This window comes from Motacilla alba, chromosome 1 (assembly GCF_015832195.1).
Source record: "Motacilla alba alba isolate MOTALB_02 chromosome 1, Motacilla_alba_V1.0_pri, whole genome shotgun sequence".
NCBI classification, from domain to species: Eukaryota; Metazoa; Chordata; class Aves; order Passeriformes; family Motacillidae; genus Motacilla; species Motacilla alba.
Window position 1 is genome coordinate 110,952,980 of NC_052016.1, and position 25,272 is coordinate 110,978,251.

At 46.2% G+C, this 25,272-nt stretch overlaps 1 protein-coding gene across 1 annotated transcript in view; it reads left to right on the plus strand.

The window, feature by feature from the left end:
- Positions 1–448: 448 nt before the first annotated feature.
- The window catches only part of PTCHD1 (patched domain containing 1), a 45,792-nt gene continuing 20,968 nt past the window's right edge, over positions 449–25,272 (plus strand). The window contains exons 1-2 of the mRNA XM_038144302.1: positions 449–1,361; positions 13,426–14,086. Of these exons, the coding sequence (XP_038000230.1) occupies positions 933–1,361; positions 13,426–14,086 (1,090 nt within the window). The 5' untranslated portion in view covers positions 449–932. The remainder of the gene's footprint in view (positions 1,362–13,425; positions 14,087–25,272) is intronic.

Below are 25,272 nucleotides of genomic sequence, written 5' to 3' on the forward strand. Positions count from 1 at the left end.
AGCCCCGCCGCCGGCACCCGCTTTCCCTAATGGGCATGTGCGGCGCTCGCACATGCCCACTCGGGCCGCGCGGGGCCGGCGGGCTGTGCCGCGCTGCCGGCGCCGCCGCGGTAGCCGTGCGAGGGGACCGCGGGGCGCGCCGTCGGGCACCCCGGGACGCGGCCGGCCCCCGTCGCCGGGGGAAGCGCCCGGACGTTTCTGGCGGCGGGTCCCCGCAACAAAGCCCCCCACGAAACACACCCGACTGCCCCTCCACGGAGGGCGGCCGTTCCGCGGCCCGCCGCCCGCCCGTCGGGGCCGCGGGCAGCCCGCGCTGCCCGGTCGTCCCGGGGGCGGCGGTGCCGGCGGCGGCGGGCGGGGCCGGGCGGGGCGGGGCGCGCCGCGGCGTCCCGAGCGCGGCCGGCGGGCGGGCGGCCCCGGCGGGAGGCGCGGCGCTGCGCCCGCCGCCCCGAGCTCGGCGCCGCCCGGCGTGGCCCCGCGCCCCTGGGCGGAGGGCGGCGGCGGGGGCGCCGCGGAGGGCTTTGCGCGCCCGCCCCGCCTCGCCTGCCGCGGCCGGGGGATTAGTCAGCAGTCTGCGGGCAGCCCCGCTCCCGCGCAAACTCCGCGGCGGGGGCGGGGAGCGGCGCTTGCCCCTTCCCCTTCTCCGCGGCGGGGCGGCGGCGGGGCTGCCCCCCCACACACACCCCCCCGGCGGTCCGCGCCGCCGCTCCGCGGCGAGGGGCGGCGGGTTGGGAAGTCAGGCACCGAGGGGCTGGGAAACTCCTCTCGGGCACGGCGGCGTTGCGGGAGGACGAGCGCCCGAGCCGCCCCGCGCACGCACACGGGCGGGCGGGCGCGCACACACCCCGCACACACACGCACAGGCGCGGCGCCGGCCCCCGGCCCCCCGCAGCCGCGGCCGGCGGGGAGGCGGCGCCCGGCGGGGCTGCCCCATGGTCTTGAGGGGGCCGTGGGGGAGCTGCGGGGGCCCCGGCGCGGCGCTCGCTCTCCTGCGCGCCCTCCGCACTAGGATGTTGCGGCAGGTCTTGCACAGGGGGCTGGGGACGTCCTTCTCCCGGCTCGGCCACTTCGTCGCCAGCCACCCGGTGTTCTTCGCCTCGGCACCCGTGCTCATCTCCATCCTGCTGGGCGCCAGCTTCAGCCGCTACCAGGTGGAGGAGAGCGTGGAGCACCTCTTGGCCCCCACGCACAGCCTGGCCAAGATCGAGAGGAACCTGGTGGACAGCCTCTTCCCGGTGAACCGCTCCAAGCACCGGCTCTACTCCGACCTGCAGACGCCTGGGAGGTACGGCCGGGTGATCATCACCTCCTTCCGCAAGGCCAACATGCTGGACCAGCACCACACCGATCTCATCCTCAAGGTAACCCCGGCGGGTCCCCCGGCCCCCAGCATCGCTACCCCGCCTGGCCCGGCGCCGCATCCCGCCCCGCTCCCCGCACCTTCCCGCCGGCACGGACCCACCCGCGCATGCCGTGCTCTGCCCGCCCGGCACGGGCGCTGCCACCGCAGCTCCCCGGTCACCTCCCTGCAACAGTTGGGACGCCAGCCCGCCGCGGGGAGCCGGCACCGCGCTCCCCGCCCGCGCCGCGGGCTCCGCTTTCTTTCTTCCTCCTTTTTTTTTTTTTTTTTAATTTTTTTTCCCCACCACATCTTTTTGTCTTTTCCCCGTTTTGCTTTTATTTGCTTTGGGTGAGCGAGAAGGGCAGTCTGGCTTGCTTGAATAATTTTTTTCAGTTGTGCTACCAAGTTAGGGCATCTCGGGCTTTCATAAACTCAAACTTCAAAAACAGTTAGGTACCAGTCGATCAGGCTGCCGAGAATGGTTTGGGGGGCTGCTGCTGTGTCTGGACTGCACTTCTGCATGGAGAGGGGTAGCACAAAACCTTCTTCTCACTGCTCATCAAGGCAAATATAACTCAGCAGCTTATTTTTAGCGGGTAGTGTTTTTTTCCCCTCCACTCCCAGCCCACCACCACTGGTTTCATAGATGAAGAGAAAATCCAGCCCAGCTATAGACTGCAGGCATGGTGCAGCCTGTGCTGCCCGTTCAAGTTAGAGCGGGCAGCATCTTCTCACTTGAGCAGCACAGAGTGTGCAGGTCACAATCTGATAGGACATCTCACTGTACTATATATCATAACATGTCAGAAACCTGCGTTTCTTGAAGCTGGTACTCTAGTTTGTGCCCCAGTAGTTTTGAACAATCCTGGAAAGAAAAACAGGGATGATAGATGCAAAAACTTGAGTGTTAAGAGGGTCAAGTTCACTGAAGGAAAAGGAAAGGAACATTTGGAAATAAGCAGAGGTGTGGCTAGCTCAATCCTGCACATTTTTGCTGTTGCCTTATGGAAGTCCAAAAGATTTCAGCATTGGTTTGGTTTTTTTTCCCTCTGAATGTCAAACTGTCAGCCCATACAAAAGCCAATGTTAATTCTTCTCTATCGCTTCAAGGAGTGTCTCTTCTAAAATGAAAAAAACAGAGGCAAACACCTATTGTAAGAGACTTCAGGGAGACCTCTCTCTTTACTAAACAATTAAATAACTGTTACAGTGAATTTATTTATATTTTATTTCCACTGTAGGCACACACAGAACCGTGGTACAGAGCCACACAGTATTTTCTGTTTTCCTTTTGACATATTACCCAACAGTAATGAGCAAACATTTAATGAGTGTCGACTCACAAAGTACAGTAACAGCAATGTTACTGGCAAATGAGAAACTCCAGAGAAATGATTTTCATTCCTTCATTTTCTTGCACTGTGAATTGCATTTGCATCCAGTATGTGCACATTTACTCAGTCATAGGATAATAATGATAATGGATTTTTTCTCTGTACTGCTTTCTCTGGAGATCTGTAGTTTTATCAATAGCAGAGTGACACACAAATAAATGGTACTCAGAATCTTTCTGCAGGCAAACTTCTGCATAAGATTTATCACGTCAGCAAAAGAGGTATCACTTAAAAAGTTCTGTCAGTATTTAACACAGCCTCATTTTTAATAGATAGAATTCACTAAAAAATATTATTTTTCTTTTAGTGACCTCATCAACACGATTGCCATTTGATTGTTTAGACATTGTCAAATGTGTCTGATGCATTATTTCCAATTCTTTACTTATCTAGTTAATGCCAATATCTTTTGTGTAGAATGGCTTAAGTTCCTTGTCCTGATTTTGCTTCTGTTTGTGGGCAGAGGCAGGCTCAGGCAGCTGCCTGTCCATCCCTGGGGATGGCCCATCCCATGGGCCACAGAGCAGCCAAACAGGAGGGAGCGCTCCTAGCTCCCAGTGTTGTTATATCTGTGGTGATGCAGGCCTACATCATCTTGTGTTAACAGGGCCCACCAAGGGAAGGAGAAAGAAAAAGGTGGCCATCAAGGCTTTCCTATACACATTCAGTTGAAGGAAAGGGAGAAGGGAGCAAAGGCAGCCCCAGCTGCAGTCCAGAGCCAACCAGCTCAAAGGACTGTGCTTGTGAATAAGTGTCCTGGGTGAAACCACAGAGTGAATCCACTCACATTTCTGAAGCTGCCATGTAAGCACAGGCAGGGCAGAGAACCTACACGGCAGCTTTTGCTTATCTTTCCTTTTCTGGAGGATGACCTCCCCGAGGGAGAGGTTTTGCTTTGGAGTAAATGTCGGGGTGGGCGCTGGCTCCTCCCACATGGCTGTCGCTGCATCTCCACCCACAAGCAGGAGGATGGGACACACAGGAGGATGGTTGCCCCAGGCAGATGCTGGATGCTCTTGCAGCACATCTTGTTGGTTTCCTTACCTGCCATATCCCACTTCATCTGCCAAAGAGGGAAAAGAATGAGCCTTGAGCAGCTACAGCTTCCCTGCTCACGTGCCAAGGAAAGGGGATTTTCCCTGATCTAGGCAGAGGAAGTCAGATTCTGTTACTGTTCCTTAGTAAAGGGATACAAAGTTTTGGGCTCTGAGCTGTTGAAACTGAGACATCGAGGGTCCTGTCAAAAGCTAATCAGTCTAGCATCCAAGTCAGTTCATTATTCAATGAAATGACTCTTATGGTGACATCTCTAAAGCACTCTGGTTAGCCTAGTGCCGTTCCTGGTGGGCACGTTACCAGGCTGACAAAGTCACCGTCGCCAGTGCTGCACGATCCCTTGTTGCTGGCTGGGAAGGGATTCTGGGCAGGGCTCAGCCTCGGAACTGTGTGAGCCCAGGGCTCCGGCAGCGCTCCCAGAGCAGGAGCTGCTGGAGGGCTCCTGCTGTCAGCGCACATCTGCCAGCGCCACGCGGGCTGCTCCCAGGACAGCCCCAGGTCTTGCTGGACGCACAAGCTGCTCCCCACAGGGCCTCTCCTCGTTAGCAGAGAGGTGCGTGGCTCCCTTATAGAATAGTTTTGCTTTTGAGACGATGCCAAGCACTCTTTTATTTCTTATTTTTGTGTAAATCTCTGTCCATCATTCTCATAGCTCCCTGTAAGTGCTTACACCATTCTAGGCCTGCCATCCCAACATTGCATTTCCAGCTGCCATAGTCATTTGCAGAAGGGAGAAATCTAAACATATCCTCAGTCTCTGGTCTTGAATAGGTGTTCCAATAAAAAGCCTTGGTAGAATCTCAGATATGGAAGAGATGCATCCTGAGACTGAGATATCGTGGGAGGACAATAATGAAATTTTACTTGCTGCAGTACCTGCTCTGTAGCTGAGCATAGGGAGCTGGCGTCCTGTGCTGTTGTTGTGCAGGACATTTCTTCCTCAAGATTTCTCTTTTGAGAGAGAGAGGTAGGAGGCAAAAACACCTAATTGAAGAAAGTGTGCTTTTACCCCTGTATTTCCAATGAGTACTTAGAAAAGCAAAAATAATTGGGATACTTGGTGTGGACTGTCATGCAGAGGTTCAGATGATTATATAAAGTCTGTAGAAATCCTCTAAAAAAACCTAGAATCCCACCTAGAACAGCCCTCCTATCATTTCATGGTGATATTTTCACTTGCAGCGAGAGACTTGTTAGGTTAAAGTTATACAAACTCGTGGGAATACAGACCTGGACAGATTTTTGAACCTGAGAAAATACATTCTAACTTAGACAGAATTTGAGACAACAATCCTTCTGATTCTGTTTATTCCTGTATGCTTACAGTGAGTTAACTGCATCATACTAAAGACTTTTTTAAATTAAAGATTTACCTTTTTTTGCAGAAAAATATTCTCTTTCCATTTCCATTACTGTGTTTATAACAATAACACAGTACTAATTTTTTTTGGCATAAACTCCGCTTAAGATATCAAGACATAAAGATGAAAAGGGATTGAAATGTAACACGCCTTACTGAAGGGGATTGTATTTGCAGTTTCCTTCTATAAAAATCTGTAGATGACAAGGGTTTTTTTCTTAAAGAAACCTTTACTAAGTACTGATTCGTAGTGCTTATAGATTGCTTCTCTCCTAAACTGGCCATTATTTGATCTAGGTAACTGACTAAATATGTTTTTGTGCACACAAATGAAGTAAAGTCAAGTATTTCTGTTTAAGGACACATTTATTTAAGAACTTCATAACTTCTGATTGCTGCAGAGCAAAACAGATTAGCTTCAAAATCTTGCAGACCTCATACTTGTTGGGGTTTTATTTCCTCTCTCTGCTCCTTAATTATTCTGTTCCTGTTAACGTGTGTGTTGGCACGCTCTGTCTACGGTCCTCACGGATTTCCTCACTTACTTTGTACATGTGAGGAAATTCGTGGAGGAAACAACCGTGTTTAGAAATAACCACGTTCCCTTGTCTGTGGTATTCCCAATTGCTTTGCTGTACAAACATGGCACGCTTAAACCATTGCTTCCAAAGTCAGTGGAAGTGGGTTGCGATTGAAAGCTGGGTCTGTTGCAATCCTGAGTAACACAAGGTATCCTTTTTTTAGAAACTTTTGGCTACTTCTGAATGCCTGGACACAGGCAGTCAGCTGTAGATCCAGCAATGGATGGAGTGGGTCTCCACCTTCTCAGGGTAGCTCAGGCACTAAAAACACTTCTTGGGAAACAGTCAATAGAACACATTCTGCTGAAAACAAAATAAAGGATGAAGTCATGTCTTTACAGCAAGGCTGTAAGATGAGGGGAAGAGTCCTAATACAAGAAAAACAAGGGTGTGAAAGCAGCAGAAGTGCAAGCCTGTTGTCATAGCAGCACAATGCTGCAGGGCTAAAATGTATCTTATGCGAAAACAGATGAGAATTAAGATACGCAGGTAAGATCCTGGCACAGCCAAGGAAGAGGGAAGGTAAATAGCACGTTGCAAGGACAGTGTGGAAGTGTGTGCAGAAACCCCCCTGAGCTCCCAGTGTCAGCAGCAGCAGCTCCTCAGAGCGATTCCCGCAGGCAGGAGGGTTTGGTCTCTCCCGCAGGCGCTGGTCAGCGCCTGGAGCAGAAGTCCTAAAGTTGCCTGTGCCTGGGAGGATGATCACATCCCCCTGGTGCCCACCACCCCCTGGCCCTGCTCCAGTAGCACCAGCCAGGACAGGGCCCCTCCGCCGTCCCTCCTGCTTCGCTCCGTGGTGCGACGCTCCCTTCTCGCCCTGCGCTGCTGCCAGCCAAGCAGCCCGTGCTCGGAATGCCCAGCATCCCGTGTTGCCTTGCCTTTCCTGCCTTGGAAGGTCGGACTTTGCTTCCCCTCTAACAAACAGAGCACACGGAGGACAGGTGTTTTCAATAGGTGGCTGTATGTGTTGTGTATGCTGGGGGCATCACCCCTCAGGGAGAGCACACAAGTGGGCAGGGCAGGCATGGGAGGCCAGGGACATCCGTGCGTCACGGCCACCGAGACCAGGCCACCCCCAGGCAGTGTCACAGGGCTGGGGGAGAGCTGCCAGGCCTCCCCATTGACCACATTTGTACTTCACGAAAGCTGTGACAAGGCCCTGCTTTTAAATTGGGGTTCACAGCCAGAGAAACCCCTCTTTCATATTGAAAGGCAGAAGGAGGAGCCGAGTTGTTAACTGAGACCGTGGGCTGTGAACCTGCAGCTATTAAGGTTTCCCCGCGGAGCAGAAGGGGCTGTTCCTCAGGCTTCTGCTTGGCAAGAGCCCCCTGAGCAGCAGCATAAAGATGGAAGGGTGTTCATGGAGACATCTGAAGTGCATGGAGAAAGCCACCCGTGGTGGAACTGATGCAAGATCAGACACAGGAGCGAAGTTTTATTCTTTTTTCCCCCGTCATGAAAAATTGATCTTGTTGCCGCACACCAGGCTGCGCGGAGAGGTTTCTGCTGCCCAGGTGTCCTGTCATCCAGCAGCAGTCAGCCCAAAAAACAGAGTGGGCTTCTCTCAGTGCAACGAATTCAGGCAGATTTACAAGGTGTCAGAATTAAGATGGTATTGATTAGAAAAGCTTCTCCACTTCAGATTAGAAAAGAAAAATTATATCTAGCAATTTTCTGTAGCTACCAAGAAGACAGATGGAAATGTAAATGTACGCACATCTGCCACTTCGAGCACTAATAGTTGTCCCTCAGTTGATGACTTGTAGTTTGAACGATTTTTAGATTTTATTTTTCTGAAAATTGTTTGGAGAAAAGATAAATCCTTGTGTTTTGGACAGCTGAAAAAATTAGTTGCAAAAATAAATCCCGTGCATAATTAGTATCTTAGCGTCTCTTCAGGAAACCTGATTGTAGGACTGAGAAAAGGAGCCAAACTACTCATAGCGATCCTTGCTGCTTGCTCTCCAGCTGTGACTTCTAATGTTTATCCCAAGCCATTAGGATCTGTTGGATTCCTCTGCTGGCTGTGTGCATACTCTTCATCCCTTGCTAGGCTGGAACAGTCAGGAGGCCACTGCCCAGCACCCTCTTTGAACCCCAATCCTGGACACACTGTCTGGGACTGACACTCCCTTGCCCTCCCTCTCTGCACCTTCTGATGAAAATGCACTCTTGAAAGTTTAATTCTGCCCAAATCTGCAGAACCCACAGTGGGGACTTTTTGTAAGTTAAGCTGGAAGCTGTGCAAGTCTTTTCCCTCTCATAACCTTTTTACGTTTTGACTGAGGCCACCTCTTGACGTGAATAAAAAAGTACACTGCAAAGGTATGAAATGCCAGAGATTACTGAGATCATAGAAAAAGTGGAGAAATTTATAGCTATCCATTAAAGGCATTTTCTTCTCTTCATTTTCCTTGGCACAAGTTACCTGTAAAAATTACTAAAAGAGTAAACCAGCTTCTCATAAAAATGAAGTGTATATTTTAAATTATTGTCTTCATCCTGCTTTCTAGTTTTTCAGTCTTGAACCCAAAACAGTGAAAAAATTTTAAACAGTAATAGGTAATGAGTTCAGAGCCTTCTCAGCCTTTCCTCTATAACCGTGAGTTAAGAATTCTTTTTTCTCTTTTTTTTTTTTTAATGAAAGCTGTGATTAAAAAAAAAATTGCAATACTTCAGGCTCCAGGACTCATGGAAAAAAACAGACTTGGTGAAAATGACAGCAAAAATATTCTAAGAGCGGCAACACTGAAAAGCAAAGCTAATATTGGATTTGAACCATCAGATGGAGACTGCAAGACTAAATAAGTCAAATAACAGCAGCACCAACAAAGTAATACGGCTTTGCAAAGATGATGCTCCTGAGAGTAAAACACGTCTGCCAGATCATTGGCAGTGCAGGAGGACATCCATTTATCTAGCTAGTTTTGTCTCATTGGCCATTCATTGACTGTATGTCAAGTACAAAGTATAGTTGAGTCCTTACAATGAGTTATGTCCTCTATAAGCACCACATATCACTGCTTAGAAGCAAAACCAAACGTATTTTTGAGGTATATATGATAAGCAGGAGGTAGTTGTACACATCCTTATGATTAGAAATGGTGTCTGAGACAGAACCAGCTTCCAAGAGAGTCAGAATGTGTTTTCATGAGCTGGGCATGGGAACTTGTTAAAGATTGAATAGTCCCACTGCATTTTGCTGTGGCTGTCACTGTGGAGTTTCCCTGGGAGCAAAGCTGTGCCACCAGCAAGGTGAGATGCAAGTCTGACACTGGTGGTTGGGTCCTCATCCCCTTTGCCCATAGATTTGATTGGGGTAGGAAATTATGTAATGTGATCTTAAAGGATTTCTGGGATTGGACCATTTTGCAGATGAATCAGCAGTTTCTAACTCATCCCTGCTGGGAAGGGATCTGTTTCCTTCACAGGGAGGCTGCAGACTTCTTTGTTACCTGATTAAATTAATAAAATTCTGGTAATACCTTCTCACTTTTGAATTAAAGGATTTCTCCACAAAGCAAAGGGGTACAGGTTTTTCTCACCCCTTCTTGTAGCTTCCTGCATCTTTGGCAGGGACTTAAGAATAAAAACAAGCTTTCCTTTCTGTCCTGACCGTACATCTCCAAGTACAACCATTTTGCCTTCAGGCTCAGCTTTGATGGCACTGCTGAAAGTTGTGCCAAGCTGTGAACAGTGGAGAGCTGGCTCCTAGAGCCCAGACTGGGGCTTGGCCATCCCAGGGCACCCAAACTGACCCTACTGAGGGGCTCTGGCTCCCAGCGCCTGTATTCATGTGCTGGTGGCAGAGGTAGGAGGACCAGCAAAAAGAAAACAGCTTGAAGAACTTCCAGCCATGGCTCTCTGAGGTTCTGGTGCAAGTGCCATAGCCCAGGATAAGTGGAATGATTTTTGCTTCCTGGCGTCCCCTCCTGGGCCCATGACAGAAGCAGCTGGCAGGGAAGCGCAATTTCATCACCTCTCATCTGTCAGCTGTGCCACAGGCTTAAACATGGCTTGGTGGGGAGGTGTGAGACCAGTACAGCCCTCACCTGGAGATATTTCCTGAAAGGGATTGGTCTCCTTGTTGAAGCCATCATTCCTCTCTGTCTAAAATAAATAACCAAGTGAGCATGGGACTTAAAGAAAGCAAAGATCAAGACCAAGATGTTACCAAATGCAAACTACTAAAGACTAAAGGAAAACACTGTTCTAGCAACCTCTAGGGTGGTGCAGAACACATAAATACCATTTTCGGAATGGAGAGGGGAAGTCCAAGGAATGGTCACTGTGGAAACAATGGCAGAAGGAAGAAGTGGATGTTGTTGTTTCATGTCTGAACACTTTCGGGGACCGTGTGCCACCATGGTGAGGGAGCTTAGGTGGTGCTGTGCAGTTCTCATGCTGCAGTGCTCTGGCATCTCAGCTGTGAGCTGCTTTTTGGTTCCTTGCATTGTTAGCTAGCTGGAAAAGCTGGGAGTGATGAGCAAGCAGTGCATGTCTCCCTTCAAGAACCATTCATTCAGATTTTGTTATTCCTTTAAATTGCCCTTTCTCCTCATAGGATCAGTAAGGATAAGAACAGCTGGATAAATGAGGATCTGGTAGTCAGTCATTTGTCCCGGGACTAGGTGCCAGGTTTACTCTGAGTTAAATGGTTACTTGCTATTAGAATCCTCTGCACTGAGGAGTGCAATATGCATTATGCATTAGCATACTGCCAATGTTGTCCCCATCACACAACAGCCTTTGCCATCAGACTGAAGTTTCCTGGGGGATCTCCTGGTGTACCATAGGCAAGCCAAACTGCAGACTGTGCAATCCTTTGAACTCACAGGATGTGCCCTTGTAAGCTCTTGGAGCTTCTGTTTTCTGTGGAAACCAGTCACCCAGGGTAGTGACTGTGGGCTCTGTATGGGTGGGAAAATCTGTGTGGCCACAGCTGAATTCCCAGCATGGCAGCAGAAAGGAGAGTGCCGTGGGACTGCAGCTCTCATCAGGGAGGAGGCAGCATCCCGTGGCTCACGGGCTGCCACAGGCAAGCAAAGGGAGAAAGGAGAGAAAGCCATGCTGCAGCACACCCTGCCCTGCACTGAGGCAGCAGAGGGCTATCCTAGCATTGGGTCTGAAAAAAAAGTGCAGATAAAATGTTGTGTTTGTCTTGAGAAGGAAAGTCTGGGTCAGAATTCCCAGTGCTGAATCCTTGGGCATGCTGGTGCAGTTCTCAGCATCATTTGTTGGGATGGAGGGAATGGCAAATTTTCCTCTTCTTTGGCTGTTTGCCACCAATTTGAGACCAAACATGGTGGCCATTGGCAAAGCTCAGAAAATATCTCATAGCTGCTCTAAACTGCACAAGCTTGCAGCCAGCACTGGGGGCTGCTCAGCTGCCAGGATGTGTCAGGACACGGAGCGGTCTGCCTGCTTCTCTCTCTTCCCCAAAGCCCCGTTGCTGAGAGGTGGGATGGGCAGGTCCTCCCCACGCAGTGCCCTGTCCAGCCCAGCACGGTCTGGGAAGCACCAGGCCACTGCTGCAGAACAAGCTCCTCATCATTTCCAAGAGGAAAGAAGTATTTTAGGTATGACATATAGCTTCTGGCCTTTCACTAAAGATGAAGTAATAGATGAGGTTATTTTGTAACATAAATATTAAAAGAAAGTGCTTCAGATGTGGAAGGAAGCAAATGCTGCACTGGGGCAGGGTGGGTAAATAGCAACACACACTTGGATAAAAGTTGCATATCAGTTTAGTTTCTTCTGCATTGTGTCACTCCACAGATTCTCTCTGAAGGAGTTGTATTGTGAATCTAATAAAGGCAGGAAATTCCTTCTATTCCTCCTGCTTTCCCTCAGCTGCGGTTCTTTATGGGATGTCTTGTTTTATAACTGTTGTCAATGAAAACCATTCAGTAGCTCCCATTGCAAAAAAAAATTAAAATCAGATATCTGTCTTTGATCTGGTAAATCAGGGCATTTTCCCCAAACTGTAGTCATGTACAATAGAATTCCCAAAACAGCGGAACTTTGCAACTCCAATCTGAAAAGATGGGAAGTATTCCCGGTAGAGGTTCATTTCTTTGTCATGTTCCTGCAAATATTTTGTTTTGTTTTAGAAGAAAGTTGTGCAGAAGACCCTAATCTGTTGCACAGACAGTTACATTTTTCCTCCCGCCACAATGGCAAATTTTGCTTCTCACCATAGCCAGGTATCGTGTTCTCACAGTACTGTGAAAAGATTTGTTAGTTCAGTTCATTTCTCAAACTTCTCTTCCTAATGTCAGTATTGAGCTGTTATTCCTGTCAAAAAAATTAAAACTACTCAAAGGTGGAAAAATACACCCCCCAAGCTGCTAGAGAGTCTAGATGAGAATATAGGAATGTTGTAACCTTTGTCTATATGATGTCATGTCATTGAGGAATGGAGGCAGCATAACTAAATTTATACCCATCACAGAGAGTGCAATGGAATCACAAAACAATCAGATTGATAGTACCGTATAAATTGGGAGGGGGAAGGGTGGCTGGGTGGAATGCTGCAAATAACTATCAAATACCACACAAAAGTCACCATGACTGTTAATTTCAACAGATACAGGAGGTTAGTCAGGATTATTAGACATTTTTTCCATTGCCCCCAGAAGAGTGTATAAGCTCTATTGCTCTCCTGTACACTATCTTCTGTTTTTTAAACAGTATTTATCATCAGACAGAGTGATACACGTAAGCAAATTCAATATATTATTTTTGAAAAACATTGTAACCCTAGCCTATTAGGCCTATTCTCTTGCCAAAATTTAAATTTCTTGTTTCTTCTATGTTGACTAAAATGGATTCAGAAAAGGTTGCAAGAGTTTTCTATATTCTTTCAAGAAGAGATTGTAATTTTTTCTGCCTTTCTGATGCTCAAAAATAACTGAGTATTTTTTGGGTCAGAGCTCAAATATGGGAAATTTCAGAAGGATGAGAAACAAAAAGGAAGGTGCACTAAGAGCTGCTAGACTCAAAAATAACCTACAAACCCTAAAGTTAGGGGACACTCACTAATTAACAGAACCTCTCAGAGAGTGCAAGAGAAAACCAGTGTCTGTCTCTGCCATTGCTTCCTGCTCTCAGACTGCTGAGGATTTGATGGGAAAAAGAGGGAGGAGAAAAGAGGGCAAATTACTTATTGCCAGATCTCTTTTTCCTGCTGTGCCAGCAGTCTCTATAGGTAGGACATGCAGCTGTGGCCTGTGCTGGTCCCCTGCACTGCCAGGCTGCACAGGTGGCACACCTGGTCACGGTGCTCTTCTGCCTTCTGTACTTCAAGTTGATCTCTTGAAAGAGTAATTGGGCAATCCTGAGCACAACAGTGTCCCTGGACATGGCTGGGCTATAGCTGGACCTGTTGGGTTTACATATTCAGAGAGGCCAAACAGCAGCAGCGTGTGGCACACACGCACACCACATTATACCAGAGTTACCAGCAAAGGACACAGGGGAATAATACGGCTGATTTGATGCACGTTTCCTTTTTTTTTTTTTTCTTTTTTTGCAATGAGTGTGCTATTAATACTGCAGTCACCAGAACTTTTGTTGTTGCTGCTTAGATCAAATAGCAAAGGGACGGCGGTGAGGAGCTGCTGTCGTTCTGGCTGCTGCTGTGCGAGATGAACTGATGAATAACGTGTGTGATTTCTCTTTCCCTTGTAGTTGCACTCTGCAGTGACCAGGATCCAAGTTCAAAGACCTGGTTTCAATTACACGTTTGCCCATATATGTATCCTGAACAATGACAAGACATGCATAGTGGACGACATAGTGCATGTGCTGGAGGAATTAAAGGCTGCTCGTTCTTCTAATCGAACTAATTTTGCAATCACTTATCCGATTACTCACTTAAAGGATGGCAGGGAAGTGTACAATGGGCATCAGCTCGGTGGGGTTACTGTGCACAGCAAGGACCGGGTGAAGTCTGCAGAAGCCATTCAGCTCACCTACTACTTGCAGGCAATCAACTCCTTGAATGACATGGTGGCAGAGAAGTGGGAATCCATTTTTTGTGACACTGTTGAACTTTTCCAGAAATCCAACAGGAAAGTCAAAATGTATCCTTTCACTTCCTCTTCGCTGAAGGAGGATTTCCAGAAGACGAGCAGGGTGTCAGAACGCTACCTGATCACGAGCTTGGTCCTTGTGGTCACCTTGGCCATTCTCTGCTGCTCCATGCAGGATTGTGTCCGCAGCAAACCCTGGCTTGGCCTGCTGGGATTGCTGACTGTGACCCTTGCCACCCTGACTGCTGCTGGGATCATCAATCTCACTGGTGGGAAATACAATTCCACCTTCCTGGGAATCCCCTTCGTCATGTTAGGTAACTATCTCCTCTTTCTCTTTTGTGTGTTTGTGCCTCCCTGATGCATTTCCCAGCATCACTGCATGGTTCCTGTTGTCTCATTCCTGCAGCACTGCCCCATGCCAAATCCACACTGCCTCTTTCCCTAAACTGTTTTTATGGTGCCTGGATGTAAAATCACGCCTGGGGCTCCAGTATGGCATAGCACAATGCTGTGGGATGTGGAGCCTGTGCAGTAGCAAGGCACAAGGATGTGCAAATGCTGTGCCTTTGCAGAGAGGGAGCCCAGCTGCTGCTTCTCTGTGAATGTTTGATTCTGACTTTGGAGGGAGACCTTTGCAGTGGTCCCTATGCAATACTGACAGCATCAGCTGTGCTGGCAAATCAAAGGGCTGCCCGTGTTGGGCATTTAGGGAGTTCTGGCTCCTTTGGAGACCAGGAGCAATGCTGTCCTGGCTTGGCAGATGTCTCCCTGTGGGATAAGAGTGGTGGTTGGTTCCGGGTTGCATTTCTCCAGAAGTCCCTGTGTTGGCTTACCAAGCGTAGGCAGAGTTTCCCAGCCCTGGGGGAGAGAACTTTGGCACTCCTGGTCAGGGAGCAAGCTCAGCACCAGCACATCCCACAGCACAGGGTTACAGAGGGAAGCGGCTGCTCCCAGGCTCCTGTGCCAGCAGAGCTGTCTTTATCTCCGTGGGTTTTGTACCACCTTCACTCACTGTGGAGTATGGAGTGGTTTCAGTTTGTTTTGTTTTGTTTTGTTTTCATTGAGGGTAGGAAAGGGGTGGACAGAATTTTGGTCATCTTGCTCCCAAATCAAAGTCAGACCCTTCTCCTGCTGGCAGCAGGGCATTTGTGGGAATTCTGCATATTGTACCCAAAGAGGCAGGAGGACTTCACGGGAGACAAAACGAGAGCTCTGGAGAGTTCACAGCCTCTTTGTTTGTTTTTGGTTCATAACCAGTGTGAAAAGCTTTGTGCACTGTAGGTGTTTAATATGTCCTTGTTCACGCCATTATTCATTTGTGGAGAATAATACATGCATTGATTTGATCACAGCTTCCCCAGCTGAAAATCAGTGTTCAGTAATACTTCAGGTTTCAAGTGTAAGAGTGTCTCCACTGACTTAGTCACATCATGTAGTGATGTGACACGTTTTGAGCACAGCTATTTTTATATCCAGCACCAGGTTCCTGTGCCGTGCTGGTGCTGTAGTGCTGCTGCACTGTGGTATTGTTGCACTTTAATTAAAGACTATGCTTCAGTGCATCACACTACCAGTTAACATACAGAATATATTCAGTGACAAACAGAAGCCAGCTACATTACATCGGCTGTCATTTTCAGATGACATCCGTGAAAATTAAACTACATTGTAATCTAGAGGAAATGCAGCACAAGAAAGTCAGAGTCAAAAGAAGGGTATCTTTCTGACCTGAGTCTCTGGTTTCTTTGGTGGGTTTTTATGCCTGTTCATGTATTATAAAATTCAATTCCTCAAACTAAGTAGTGTATATTAAGTGTAACTTTAGATAGGAGGGGATTTTCAGATGTGTTACAAGAGTAGCAGAAAAGCAGTCTGAAGTCCAGACATATGAAGTGAAAGTACATGGGAAAACTGACTCAAAAATATGATATATTAGCTTTGTTTAGGGATCAAATATCTGCTCACTGGGACAACCTTTCAGATCTTTAATTTACTAGTAGTGACAAAGCTGAGACTTGAAATCCTCAAAGACTTACAGATAACTATTAAAAGTTTCACATATCTATTTTAGTTCTCCTTTAAGTGCCAAGCTGTATAGTCAACTCTGCTTTTCTTTCAGGTTTTTTTTTTCTTTTTCCTGATTTTTTTTAGCTCTTGCTTGGTTGAAGTATTCCACTCTTAAAAGGGCAGCTCAGCTCCCACTGTGAACAAGTCAAGATAGAGCAGCCCAGTTCATGTAAATCTTGCCCACTTCCCCAGCTGCATAAAATCTCCCAAGGGATGGGAATATCAACAGGTGAACAGAAGGCACTGACAGCATTTTGGAGTTTTTAATGAGAACTGTTTTAAATTGGCAGATAGCTAGAAAGGCAGGTTGGCCTTTTTTTTTTTCTTCCTGAAGTACAAAGGAAAGATTCAGCGTCCGTTTTGAAATGTACTTCATACCTAGATGTTGTTTTGCTTATAAAGGATGTTTTAAGTCTGTTTTGCTTATAAAGGATGTTTTAAGTCAAGGCAACTGAAGGCTACAGACACCAAGAACTCTCCATTACAGCCTGCTGAACTGCTTCCACTTAATTCCAGTGACCGTCAGATTAGATCATAGATTAACTGACCTTTAGAAAGCTAAAGGATTTCTGGCTAACAATGTAGCCCTGTATCTATTACTCATAATCTCAGGGCTAAAAGCAGAAATGAGATAGAAAAAATGATTACACCGGACACATTTCAGGCATGGCCCCTTTACTGGTATACATCATTAATGAAGTTTCCCTGGTTTATAGCAGCTGAGGATTTTTAACTTTTCATCAGCGTTGCGGAGGCGGGGGGACACTCTCCAGACATCTGACACAGGATGAGATTACATCTTTCGTAACAAATAGTTTTCATCATGCACTCTGTCTCCTCCTTGGACCACTTCCTCCTGTGTTTCACTGCACAACCACGACAGCATTTGCATCATGTCTAACCTGAGTTTCCCTTTTGCAACTTAGCTGTCCTCCTTATTTATCCATTGCGTCTGGAAAATAATTTATCTTCTTTTTCTTTACATGTTTGGTACCACTCTCACTTGCCCCGTCTTCCTTTTCATCCCAGCTTTCCTCAGACTATTTACCAGACTGCCAGCAATCCTCTTACTTTTGACCATTCCACATCTTCCATGGAGTGTGGTGCCTAAATCCAGGCACAGGACTCAGACTGAGGCTTTCAGCAGCACGTAGAGTAGGAGGATGATTTTTCACATCTTGCATATGGCACTGCTGTTCATACATCGCCATATGTCATTCATTTTTTTCTCAGCAGTATGAAATGGTTGGCATTTGGTTGGTGGTACATGGTAATTCACAGATCCTTCATGTCATTTTCTACCCTGTTTTCACAGTCATTTTTTCCAAACAACATGAAGAACTTTGCCCCTATCCTTGCTGAGCTATAGCTTGTTTATCTCACACCATTTATCCTCAGTAAGTTTATCTGGAGACCATCACTGTCTCCAAGATATATTAGCTGGTCAGCAATGTTTTGCAATTATCAACCTTTTTCATATTTTCAAGAGTTACTTTCCGAATAGGTTGTCCAGTCACAAGCCCAGTCTAAAAATATAGGCAGTATGTCTGGAAAATAGTCTGATCAAAGTGCTTTGTAATACTTCTTCCATTCATTCTGTTTTCTTTGACATCCCTTATTCATCAGCCATTTCCAAGAACAAACAAGCTACAGTGAAGGGTACCAGCCTCTGCAGATGTTGAATCCTCAGCTTTTGCATCAACAGGGAATTTAAAAAGTTACTAAAATTCCACGACTTAACCAAATTACAGTCTTAAGCTCAGGCTGTGTAAGTGTAGGCAGGAATATCTTTTGCCTACTCCACCTGTTAAATATGACATATCAGTTAAAACACTTCATACTTGGGTTTTAATCATCGTAGTTTATTCTAATTTATTTTACTTTTAATTAAGGCAGATTACTGTAACCCATCTTACAAAAGATGACTCTGCATAGTCTATGTCACTACTGTGAGGATTTTATGGTGAGGCAGGTTTCTTTTTTGCTGTCCCTGATTTCTAACTCGATGGCAAAAAACTGAAGCCAGGAGAAATGTTGCCAGACACCCCCTTCCCCAGCAGATACTAAAAGAGTGAAGGTTCTCTTTGGTGCCTGGAGGTCCAGCTGCAAGAGGCAGGCAAGAGACTGTGGCTGGGCCACTGATGGCCGTGGGGTGAGGCAGCAGAGTCCAGGCTGGCTGCAGCCACTGTTTTCTCTGGGATATCTTGTCAAGTTAAACTGGGAACTGCTCTTCTCCAGTTATAGGTTAAGACAGGTACTTCTGACCTGAAAGTGAAGCCTAAAACCTGGGAAAATTAGCAGGCTCCCACCATTCATTAGGACATAGTATGAATTAGCAAATGTCTCTGTGTTTTTTTTTAAACTGCCATCCACATCTATCAGTGTGCAAACAAGTAATTTAAGGACAAGTTTGCTGACATGTCTGGATCTTGTGAATACTTTGCTGAATTACAGATGTTCATTTTTGACCATAGGAACAAAAGAAAAAAAAATTCTACAAGTAGGCTGGGTTTAAAATAGCTGATTTATAGTGTCAGCTGAAAAACAGAATTAAAATTCTGATTTCCTCCTGCCTTCTTCATTAAAAACTACAGATGTTTGGTCTGGCACAGATGCTAATATATCCGTCATAAGTTTCCCTTACACATTAAATGCTGTTTAAAAACTGCCAAACCTTTAAAAATAATGTTTTCTTCAAAAAAATCACAGTGTTACCAAACAAATCATTGGACAACAACCAGCGCTGTCTGAACAAGTTTTTGGCGTGACTTTTTTTCCTTCCCAGAGGCAGAGTGGAACCTAGGCGCTCAAAAGAAAATTGCAACATAGCCCTTTGCGCTGCGAACTAGCAGTGTGTTTGCTGTTCCTTCAGAAATGAATCCAGCTTACGGGGAGAAGTGGCTCTCTTCAGCTGCCAAGTTCGTGAAAAGCATCGGCTGTGTGAGACCGCGGTGGAACGCCGGGCGCTGCCAGATATGGGCAGGGACGCGGGGCCAGCTCCCAGAGCTTATATTTAGCCTCCAATCCTGGCAGGGGAGAACCAGGTAGAAGTTATGAGAGTGGCTTGAGCTTGTAGCACACTGTAAAAGGAAATGATAGCCAGCCCTGTGTGAAACTCAGCAAAAATGGGGGCAAATGAAAACCCCTTCTTACCCACCTCATCGCATCCCCCCCTGCAGCATGTCCCTTCTGGGATGAGAGAAAGGAAAAGCAGTCAACAGAGAGATCCAGGAAGGGATGAGTGGGAAGGATCAGGTGGAAATGTCAGGCAGGACCCAGGCAGAGTTCTCCTGAGGTTCAGTCTCAAGTGGAGGAAAGTCAGGGGGAGAAGGACGCCCTTACCGGGCTGCAGAGGAAGCACAGGAGCAGGTGAGGCATGGAGCACTTTGGAAGGCACCTGGAGGAGCCAGGGCTCATAGTGGCACCTTGCAGATGCAGAGAATTTCCAATAACTTTTTAGAAATACAAATTTGTTGGACACACCCCTTCCACGTGGCTTGCCTTGGGGAGAGCTGCGCTGATGGAGAAGTGAGCTCAGATACCTGTATGAGGGCTTTACAAATGCAAAAAGTTGGAGCACCATAGATGGGATCTGAGGTCAGAGACAGTTGGGAAAGAAGGTTAGAAGGAAAAAGGCAACAGAAGAGCAGAAGTCAATGTGTTTGGTGATAGAAGTGGAAAGCACAGGAGGGCAAGTGCGAGGACTGCTGAAGGTTAGAGACCATGAAGGCAACAGGCAGCTAAACCAAGCAGAGCAGCTGACAACCAGCACAAAACCCTGAGGGTGTTCAGGCCAGCACACACCAGTACCTGGGGCTCACTGGTGCTGTGCCTCAGTGCCAGTAAGGCGCCTGGTCGGCTGCTGCTTAGTTCTCTGGAAGAACATGCTGGTAGGGAGTTGCAACATATGCCAAATTCATACATCCAAAAAGCATCCATTATCCTCCTTATCAAGCATCCAACTGTTCACTGTGTTCAATAAAGCTGTAGAGTCAGCATTGGTTACGTATAGAGAGTTTCAAAGACAGTGAAGCAGCCCCTCCACATGTCTCCCCAGTGCCCTTCAGTCCACACACAGAAGTAACACACACCCCCAAATATTTGACTTTGTATAGTATTTTTCCACCAATTTTTCTGCTGTCAGTTAATAAAAATGTGAAGCTCACTGAGTCTGTTTTTCTGTTCCCCAGCTAAGCTTTCTCATTCTACCTGTCCAACTGTCCCTCTACTGGCTTTTCATGCTGAGAAGAAGCATGTCCTCCTTCAGCTGGCTCAGCTGGCTGCCCCCATGTCTCTTTCTCCCATCTCATCCATCTCTTTTGCAATATCTGGCAGCCTCCTCCAGCAGGTCTCACCCATCTTCCTGCTCCAGGCCACGGCATCTCCTTCCTAATGTCTGCACAACTCTCAGCATCTTTTGGTCTCCCTAAGCTTCCTTCATCTTTTCTGCTGTTTTTCACATTCTTGTCAGTGTGTCCCCTCTGCCATTTTGGGTTTTCTTTGAACTTCTCCTCTCTCATTCTCCCTTCTCCTCAGCCACAGCTGGGCCCATTGCTCCCACCATTTTCCCTATATTCTTCACAACTTCCTTGGCACTCAGATAGGTTCCCACTATGCCCTGCAGTTGTATCTCAGCTGCTTGTGGTTTCCACCATTCATCCTTTCCTTTTTTCATACTGCCAAAGCACTCCAAGAGTGCCCTGGAAGTACACTTAGTTTTTTGTCACTCCATCTGCTCAGCTTTCCCAGTTCAACCCTGCACAGCTCAGTTACAGTCCTAAAGCGTTTTGTGGTTTGTTCCTTTCATCCCTCTTCTAAGAAATGAATAAAATTATCTGGTTTTATCTACCCTGAACAGACAGAATCCCAGGCATGTCACTTTCCTCATCAGGCTTTTTTCTTCTCCCTTTTCTGTTCTCAGTCCCTCAGTATTTTATGACATCTCCAAGCAGCATGCAGTCCTCCAAGCATCACGTGGTATTTCTGTTCCTCGTGTGGAAGAGGGAGAAGTAGGTTCCCAGGCCGCCCCTCCTCACTCAATGTACCCATTAGTCCACTCACCAAAGTCAGCACTTTCCACCCAAAGTGGAGCCATTTAATCACCTCCTTCACCTGCTGGCCTTCCTCACTCCAGCTCTCCCCCTGAAGGACGATGTCTCCAGCCCCTTAAGGAACCCAAACACAGAAGCAGCTACTTATGGGAAAGAAACAGACTTGAGAAACAAATGGTGGAAGACTGTTTTAGACCCCAGCCCTTCCCTGAGCAGTTCAAAAGCAGCAGGTAGAGCTTGCAGCTGGCACACATGACACGCAGCCAGTATGGTGTCCAGGTTCCCCCTTCGCCACCACAAAGCCCAGTGAATTCCCTGCACACGTACACGCTTCTTGGCTTCAGAAGGCTGCTGATGACTCAGATAATTTACAATGTTTTTTGGAAGAGAGGAGCTGTATCCATAGGAAGTCAGTCCAGAGAACATATTAATGTTGAAACCAAGTGCTCTGCAGCCACTTCCTCTTCATTTTTGGTGCTCCAATATGCCCTTGTGAAAAGTATGTTACAGGTGATGGAGCGTGTTCAATGAACATTCATTTATGCAAAGAGTAAGAGAAAGCTGTTACGCTTTTGTTGTTTGCATTCTTGTAACTGTGGGGAACTCAGGGCATGCAAGGGCTCAGTGGAGGGCTTTGTCAGAGGTGTCCCAAACAGTCACAGATACCAAGAGTTGGGCACTGACATCCTGATTTTCTTCAAGTAGTGAAGTCCCTCAAGAGAAACTTTCACATAAATTAGAATATATTGGAAGTTCAGAGGTTAAAGAAAGGAATCTTGTCTCTATATCTACAGGTAGAATGTGTGTATATATATATATAAGTTTATTTATTTATTTATATTTTTATATCTTTATATTTTTACTTATATATATATATGTGTGTGTGTATATATATATATGTTTGTGGTACATTTTATGTACTGGGCCTGGGTGGTCAATTAAGACCTGGGGAACGTCAGCAGGAACTGATGTGACTTCATTTTGATGTGACTTCTGGCTGCGAGAGAGATGGTGCACATTGTGAGCTTCAAATAAATTACTTTCCCCATATAGGCAATAGCCTAGGGGTATGCAGAGAGGGGACCAGTCATTTTCAGGTCATGAAACCTCTAGCAGAGAATCCAGAGGTGAATTAAATAAATTGGAATAAGTCTGAATGCTTTGTGAAAACCCCAAGCTGAATTCCAAACTTGTAATATTTTTTTGTCAGTAAAAATAGTAGGTTGGATGTGCTTTAACTGAATTTTTGCAACTGATACCTTTACTGATTTTTGCAACTTTCTGAGCATTGTGTTTCACATATGGTTGATCTATATATTATGAGTAAGAGTAGTGACAAACATCACTAAAACAGGAGAATTTAGGTGTATGCCTGAGATGTTGCAGTTGTAGCATTCTCGCCAGAAAAGGAGAAACTTGAACAGTGGTAAACAAATTCCTATTCCACTGGCCCATGTTCCACTGGGACAGCACTCCTAGAAACAAATGATATTTTAGCTTGAAGCCTTAGAAATTTAAAGCAGATTGAAAACCTGTTTGCCCCAAATGTACCCACTATGCCTTACTCCATCTTCAGGAGGTTTGCTGTATGTCACTTGGCTGTTCTGTAACATGGTAAACATTAACCTAGCACAGGTGATTGCAGGAGGCTCTCACTTTTAAGTGTTTCTTTTCCACAGCATGCATAAAATCTGTCCAAAAAATTACTTAGTGATGAGAATCAGTTTTCAATTTTGTCTGCAGATATGAGTCATAGCATGTCATATGTGAGACGAGCCCAGGTTTCTTAACAGACTAACTCCACATGCGACCACCTCCTCAGCTACTGAGGCTTGAGCTACGTGCACCATGGGGAATTCCTCTTGCCAGCTGTACCTGTCATTCCTTTACTGTCCTGGCATGGCACTCTCCCATCCTGTACAGCTCCCCTGGTGCACAGGGTGGTCCTGGCTCCCCACACACCCTGGGGTCTGCACCCCGTGCCAGCAGCAGTGGCGAGCAGACCCCTGCCCCTCTCCTCTTGTCATCCTTCTTGTGCCTTTCTCCCTCTCTCTTCAGAAAACAGCTTACCAAGGGCACTCTGCTCCCTGGGAGATTTTCTGGTGTTTGCGAGCTAAAGAGGATGAAGAGGCATTCCTGGGAGGACTTAGGGGCAGGGAGACCCTTTGGAGGCCAGAGAGAGTCAGGTGCTCCCTGGTGTTTGCTCCAGAAGCACAGACGTGCACGTACGGCACAGGTTTGGCTCAAATGCTCCAGTTCAGATCTGCAACAGGTCTGGGGAGTCAGTAGATGAGCAAGGTATGCAGACATAAATATTCCAGCAGCTAAAACCAAATTTTGCTAACACACATCTCCTTCTGTTGCACTGAAAGAAATATGACTTTTAACTTTTGCCAGGTCTTTTGTGAAAACATAGGAAAGCAAGTGACACGTTTAAACAGAGCTGACAGCCAGCTATTTAAATGCCAAAACAACCCTTGACTGATTTTTAAGTGGAATAAATGTTCTCTTTATATATAAAAGTGGATTTTGAACTATAACTTAGTTTGCTTATCAAAATACAAGAGCCACTCAAGTTTTCTCTCAAATGTATCTGTTTTAAAAATGCGTTTATATGACATTCTTGCCATCACTGTACCAACAAAATCTCAAATATTACATTGTTTCAAAAGTAAAAGATACAAGAAAAACATCCATCATTCTCCCAAAACCTAAATCAATAATTTTATTTAATTGAAATCAATGGGTCTGTTCAGGATTTACCATGGAAGTGCTGAATTGCATGTATAATCATTATAGTAGGAAGCTGTTAATTTAAACAGAATTTTGTATACTTAAAAAAAAAATTGAAAATGCAATATTAAATAGTAAGATTTTTAAATTAGTAAATAGCTGTAAAATACTCCAAAAATTAAAAGTAGTGAACCATGTTACCACCATCGCTGATTAGGGATTGTGGTAAAGTCTAGGACTATGAATACCAAGGCATTGTTTAATTCTACTTAATTAAAATACTTCTCATTCTCTTTGTTTCTTTTCCCCTTAAATAGATAGAAAAATTACAGAATGTTTATGTGTGTCTTGTGTATGTGTATGCATTTCTTCAAAGATAGAGATTTGTATGTAGAATGATTTTCATTTCAATAGTTATATGTCATCATGGTTTATATATATATATATATATATATATATATATACATGTAATATGTGATCATAGTTTTAAAATTAGCTTGTGACTTGTACCATTTTCTTAAATATTGGCTTGTTTTAGTTGGTTTGCCAAGATAAAAAATAGTTCTGGGGAGTTTGTAGTGTGTGTGCACCACGTACCCCAAGCATTGCTGACTCTGTCCCCACAGTTTAGGTGAGACCGAGGGGCTGATTTCATTTTGCCCGTGCCTGCTTTGTGCAAATGTGTACTTTTTAGTACAGGTCAGGACGGGCTCCACCTGACCAAAACAGACTGTTTCACAGGACAGCTGAGAGCTGACTGGCTGCTCCATTTCCAAAAGCTCAGTTTAAAAATGTAGGATATTATGGCAGACGTTCATTGCCAGAAGGTTGGGATCTAAATTACTCCGGTGCTGCAGATCCATACGAGTCTTAGGAGGAACCTACTCCCCTCTTGTGATTGGGAGTGCTGCACAAGACCTAAATGAGGCCTCAACCTTGTGCTGGATTTCCAGACACACTCCATTTTCCTGACTGTGCATTAAGCAATTTCAGCGCAGGCTTAATGGCCCGGAGAGTCTTTCAGCAGGATCTACTACTGAAAATATCATTGTGGTCTCCCAGTGTGAAGCACTGAGCACCAGTTGAAGATGTCTTCTCTGCACGCACCAACCAAGGCAGCGTGTGCTGCACAGGGACACTTTCTCTTCACAGTGCATTTCTGTGGGCACAGCCACCCACAGCTGTGAAACACAGCAGATTCTGAGAGCATATTATTAAACATTTTGGTTTCTCTTACTTTGTTGCCAAGTAGATACTGCACAAAACACAGCTCTCACTCCAGAGACTGAGGCAGATTTTTATCTGGTGTGCATGCACCGAGATACTTTGGTTTTGATGCTGTTAGTAAGTTGAGGAATACTTGGGCATGCGTGGGACTTTGTGACTGGGATGGCCAGTGCTGTTACAAACACCGCTGGAGAGATCAGCCTGACACTTGAGGGTGAATGGCTAATAATCAAATGTAAAGCAAAACCAGAGATTGATCAAATGGCTTCATGCCTAGATACCTACCAGGCTCACCTATCTAATTTCAGTATGTTTCTCTCTTGGGAAGATCCCAAGCCAGATGTTAGTACCTGCAGCCATAGTACATCTTAGGTAATATGTGGAAACCCAGGGCACCGGGAAGCACTCTGTGTAGCCTGAGT